The sequence below is a fragment of the Melanotaenia boesemani genome, chromosome 21, assembly GCF_017639745.1.
Source record: "Melanotaenia boesemani isolate fMelBoe1 chromosome 21, fMelBoe1.pri, whole genome shotgun sequence".
Lineage (NCBI taxonomy): Eukaryota > Metazoa > Chordata > Actinopteri > Atheriniformes > Melanotaeniidae > Melanotaenia > Melanotaenia boesemani.
The window spans coordinates 19,242,477-19,248,476 of record NC_055702.1 but is presented as its reverse complement, the minus strand read 5'-3'; the positions used below and the strand labels follow the sequence as shown (position 1 = coordinate 19,248,476).

Sequence of the window (6,000 nt, the reverse complement as noted above, 5' to 3'; positions counted from 1 at the left end):
TCTTCTTCTTCTTCTTTTTTTTTTTTTTTTTACTTTTGGGAAAAATTGGAATTTGGCAAATAAATACATCATATATAAGTATCATATATTGCAAAAAAGCAGACAACCTTTAGAAAGACTGCAAATTTCCAAGATTTGGGATTGAAATCGGAATAAAATGATTTGACACAAAGAACCTATGTGCACCTTTGTTTTAATTAGGACTTAATTGGCTAATTGAGGCTTCATCTGTGAAGTTTTTAATCTTTGAGGGCGCTGCTAATTATTCACCATAATGGAAAGAACTGAAGTTAATGTCTGGAGGAAAGAAACAGATTCAATAGTTGTAATATAGGAATCAATAATAGCTTCAATCCCCTCTGATTTAAAACCTGTACAGAGCAGAGGGAGAGATGATAATGATATTATTCTTTTCATGATTATGAATCTGAACATCAACAACTTTACAAAACCAAGCAAAACAAATGTGACAGAAGAAGACAAATATCAGCTCTCACTACAGCAGCAGCAAAGCTAACTCTTCAGTCATCTACCATCCTGTTTTGTTTTGTTCTTTACCTCTCTGCAGCAGTACATCTAGTCCGTTCTATCTTCTTTTCCTGTTTCTTGCTCATACATTTTATCAATTTCATCCGTTGTCTTGGGTCTTTTCTCTTCAAATGGCCAGAATGTGTTGTTATCTAGTTGTTGTGTGTGACATTCATGAGGCTGATTAAGTAATTCTAGTTTTTATTTGCATGCTGCTTTTTACATTTTATTTGGACTACTTTGGTAACTATCAGTTTCTGGAAATGAATGCCACTGTAGATCACAATGAAAAATTCTGACATGTAAATAGTCTGCAGGGTAGCAGAGGCAGGAAGTTTTTGTAAAGCTAGTAGCCTGGTAGTAAGGGCAAATTGCTAATTTTACAAACTGTGTGTGTGGGAGAACTTTTTCCACCACTAAGCTGAAAATTTGCCTGAAACACTGTCATGACATTGGTAAAAATGATTGTTACTGTGTGAAATGGTTTAAGTCTCCTGCTCTAGGCTGACAGGAGGGGCACCCCACTGCTGTAGCCCATCTGCCTCAAGGTTTAATATGTTGTGTGTTCAGAAATTATTTTGTATTCCTTGGTCGTATCTAGTGGTTTTTTAGGTTACTGTTGCCTTTCTTTCCTCTCCAACCAGTCTGCCCATTCTTCTCACAAAGTGTTTTGGACCAGACAAATGCTGCTCACTGGATGTTTTCTCTGTTTCAGACCTTTCTCTGTAAACCCTAGACATGGTTGTGCGTCAGAATCCCAGCAGAATATTAATAAACAATTAACAGGTGTACCAAGTAGTTCTTTTTAAATTTGTTCTACACTTTTATCTGTTGTCTTCTTACAAAACATGTTTGCCAGTTTCAGTTTATTGCAGTTTAATCCAGGATTTTTACCAATTCTGTGATGAGTATAGTTCATAGTATGGTGGCCAAATCTCATGTGAGTAACATTTCTTTGTAGTTGGTCCTGTCAATTCACTCGAATCAGCAAAACTTATTTTGTTGCTATAGCAGCAGCTTCCTGTACGACTGCTGTCCCAATATTCTTATGAAGTCCCAATATTCTTATGTATAGATTTCTCCATAATACCTCCACCTTTGCCTAACTCTTAATATAATTACTTTTTCTTGCAAGGGATTTTAGAGATTACTTTGCTAATCTACATTAAACACCCACATGAACATGTATCCAGGAGAAATAAACTCTTTTTATGCAGCTGGTGCAGTAATACAATCTTTCACACAAGATAACCTGCCAGTATGACTTAGCTGATTTGAAACATAGTACAGAAGCCATTGTGGTTCTTCTCTTCAACATGTCTGAGTGCTAATAGCAATTTGATGTTAAAGTTCTCTAAAGGGAAATTAAATAGTTGTAGTCTATATTGAACACCAAAAGAAACAGTAAAATGTTATTGCAGTGGGCAGGGATGGTCTTCTGTGGCTCTGCTGCTATCAGACAGACATTAACAGATAAGTATAAAGAGGGTTACAACACAGACTTTAAAAAAAGATGTTCAGCAAATTTATTGAAGTGGTGGGAGTATTTCTGCAGACAACTGGGCTCCGAATGTACTGTTTACAGTGAAAAGAAGTGTGAAAGTAAAGTAAAGTAAAGCCCTGTGGTGCTCCTATGCTGTTGGGGTTTAACAATATTCCTATTAATTTAGGATGAGTACCTATGAGTCCAGTTTCAACATTTTTAAACAATCCATTGATACAAACATAACTTCTTTGTAAAATGTTGAGCAGAATAACAATGTACTGCAAATATAAGCAAATTATTTTGGAACCAGAGACGAGACAGATATTAGGACTATGTCTTTTAATGTATGGTTTACGTCTGTGCAGTTAAAACTGTGATTTGCATTTCCAACTCTCTTGTAAGGTAGTATTTGCAAGATGATGTCAGCTGTGTAGTTATAATGAACCTGTGCCAATAGCTGATGCTCCTGATTTTCTTCTTTTTTTTCTTAAAATCCTGTTAAAAAATTCCCCTTGTTTTGTATCTTTGCTTTACAGCCAAAGTCCAAGACTGACCTCTCATGAATACTTAATATTTAACAGTCCCACAGATAAAAGAACACATTTCCTATTTAATATTTTCTACCTGTATCATATATTATAAACCTGAAGTTCTTTGAACGCAGAATCTGTTGTACTTTTTAAAATGATGCCATTAACCATAATGCTACATCATACTGAACAGTATTCAGTATTGAAGCTTTATTTTCAGCTGGTTATACTGCATGACAGAGATCTACCCTGCCTCATACCTAACTGCAGCTTTTACCTCCTGCACCTCCAGTATCCGATCTACTTTAATGAGAAGCACAGACACACCATTCATATTTGCTTATCTTGTTTTATTGCACTTTTACCATGATGCAAAGAAATTAAAAAAAATAAAACCACAGAAACAAGGAGTCAAATAAAAAAGAAGCATTTTTACCTCAAGGACACCAGCTAAGGTTCTCCATGGATCCACACATACATCCATGCACGCTGTACTGCCCTGACACAGACAGGACTGTGGAAACCTAAATCTGAATAATAAAACCATTATGAAACATATGGAGTTAGCACATACACAAATGAAGACCTCTGCATCTTATCTATAGCTTGTACCCTTTCTGCTATGAAACCAGACATTCAAGTATTTCTATCATTGCACAGGCACTAGATTTTCCTATTGAATATATTAACTTTCAGCCAGTGACTGAATCATTGACACCAACAGTTACACTATCATCTGTTGGTGATGAACGAAATACACATCCTGAAAAATAATCTCTGCACAACAGTAATATCTGGACATCAAATACATTACAAAGAAACAATAATAGAAAAGTATCAGTGTCACATTTGGCTTTTGGTAGCATAAATCTGACCTCATATCTGCTGCACTGAGAGAAATAAAACCAGCAGCTGGGAATAGACTGCATGTAGTAAACACACGTGGAGATTCATGGTGGCAATAAACCATTTTCAAACAGGTTGGACAGTTGCAATGGACACTTTTGCACATGCTTAGTTTGCCCTCTTGTGGACAAATAAGGAAGTGCACTATTGTGACATAATCAGTTTGCTTGATTTAACAGGTGAGTTGTGTTAGGCATTAGCACGTGTTTCAAACAATAAATATGAAATTTAAATAAATACTCTTTTAAGGACACGTAACAGTTTTGGGGGAAAAAAATATCCAGGAGTAAACCTGCACTCCAATCAAATAACTCTCCATCTTGATTTGCAATGATAAGGTGCTGAGACAGCTCAGCAGAAATTTAAAATAGAAAAAAAAACAAAAACAAGATACAAAAAAGTGCAACAAAACATTTTTCGGAAAAAACAATAAAACATAACTTTATCCAGTTCCTGCTTCTCTTCTGCCTCAGTCAAAACACTTGCATTGCTGACAATAGGTAGAAAGACATTGAGCTGGGAAAGAGTCGGGCAGCTCAGCCCTCAGAATTCACTGAATTCAAAAAACGAGGGTCCTTAAGCAGACAGAGTGAAGCCATTTCTTGCAAGACTTTAACTGTTAAGTTGCTGTGGTGGGTCAATAGTTGTTTGGGTCATCTGTGATGATTGTATCCTACACTACAGTCAGGGTTGTACGTTTTAAGGAGTCAGGTGATATGTGGTGGTTCAGTCGTGTCCAGCCTCAAATCTGTCTGGAAGTCACCTGCACAGCTAAAGACACTGCATGGTTCATCGAAGTCTAACCCTGTCCAGCAGATTATTTCACCTCTGGCAGGAGGGCTTCTGTGCTGTATAGAGAAATTCAACACAGACGGAGCTCATCTGTGTTACAGGACGACAGTTCGGTTAAAGGAAAAGACTGGATCAGTGTTGTATCTCTAGGGAGGCAGTCTGATCCACCCTGTAGCTCCCCCTGGCAGCTACCTCCGTCTCGGGCCGATGTGGGCGTGGTCTGTCCCTTGGGATTCCTGGAGGTCGTCTTCCACAACAAAGTTGTAACCCTCCTTTTCGATGCATTCAGACAGAGCATTTAGCACCTGTAGCAGAAAAACAGAAAGACAAAGATTTCAATGATGACTCAGTCAGAGGTCAAAGAAATTATTAACTTTAAATATGAGGTTTCAACACGTATGCTGCTTTACTTTGTTTAGAAACAGACAGGAATATAGTGGATAGAGTCTAAGTGGAGGATGGTTTAATGTGTTTTCGGTAATGTCTGCTTTTTGTTAATTTGTTGGCTCGATAATATAAAAAATAAAAATAAAAAAAAACATCTGGATTTGATGGAAAGGTGAAGCACGAATCCAGTATCTGCATCCTTTTCCTTGAATTGTGAGAAAGGCAATGTTCAGATTACACACACATTTTAAATTCCAAATAGACAGAAGTAAAAAAAATGTCCCATTTTTCTAGAACTCAAATCTGTGTCTTTAAACTTCTCATTTCGCTGCACTAACAGAGATGCATCATGGTTAACCGTGAAACCTAAACAGTGCAAAAGCAGGGCTGAGACGTCAAACCACCGAAGAAAAATGATTTCTTATTATTTCATTTTATTTCAGACACATTGCACCACATCAGCTTTAATTATACAACAGTTTGATAGATTACTAACAGTAAAATATTTAGATTTCCTGACTGCCTGAAGCTGTCGAGTGCCAAATGTTTTTGGCGTTGCTGAGAAAAAAAATTCTCATTGACCTTCTTGAAGTGCGTGGTGTGTTGATGATGTGGTCTGATAGGAAACTAGATTTGGGTTCTCTTAACTCTTCTATCAGTCTTTGGCCTTTCACATGTTTTTTTTTAGAGCAGATCAAGTGATAAACAGCATATTAAAGTCCTTTTTTAGAACAGGATGAGGTGGGTGAATGTGTTTGTGTTCAGCTGTCAAGGGTTACATCCTACCAACACTTAGCCATATTCTGTTAAAATTAATAGCAGTGCCTGTTTTTTTTCTGTTTTGCCTTTTCCAGATTTGAACAGACAGCAACTTTACTTTAATAATTCAAGGTAAATAGACACAAAAAACAAAGAAAGAACAAGACCAGCTAAGTATGATGAGTATGGAGCACTGACCAGACGCAGTCGTCGGTCCATGGCATCCAGATGGGGCTGAATGAGGATGGGAGCGAGCCGGTCCCTCACTAGGGACTCTGCCATGAGCGTGGACAGCTTGTATTCTTCCTTTGCCAGCAGCTGCAGACGCAAGTGAGTAGATTTCCTTACCCTGGAAAAAAAAGCAACTAATCAGGTGCAAACCTGGGAAATAATTGCTTCCTTTGGTAGAATCTCCACAATTATCACATGCTTTTGTTGAGACTACATAAAACCACTGGAAAGGAGACCTTACCTGCAGCACTGGGTCAGTGGCACCAGAATGGACATCTCATCATGGGAATGCTTTCCAAAGCTAGGGAGAAAAAAAAAGGAGCACGATAGTTTATAGTTTTCATTCTTATAGATATTATGCTCATGACAGCTGTACATTAC

The 6,000-nt window shown here is 37.5% G+C and overlaps 1 protein-coding gene across 1 annotated transcript in view; it reads right to left on the bottom strand.

Moving 5' to 3' along the window:
• Positions 1-2,863: 2,863 nt before the first annotated feature.
• fam20cb (FAM20C golgi associated secretory pathway kinase b) overlaps positions 2,864-6,000 on the bottom strand; it is a 53,562-nt gene continuing 50,425 nt past the window's right edge. Inside the window, exons 9-11 of the mRNA XM_041973663.1 lie at positions 5,861-5,920; positions 5,587-5,737; positions 2,864-4,547 (exon numbers count right to left, since the gene is read on the bottom strand). Coding sequence (XP_041829597.1) covers positions 4,431-4,547; positions 5,587-5,737; positions 5,861-5,920 — 328 coding nt within the window. The 3' untranslated portion in view covers positions 2,864-4,430. The remainder of the gene's footprint in view (positions 4,548-5,586; positions 5,738-5,860; positions 5,921-6,000) is intronic.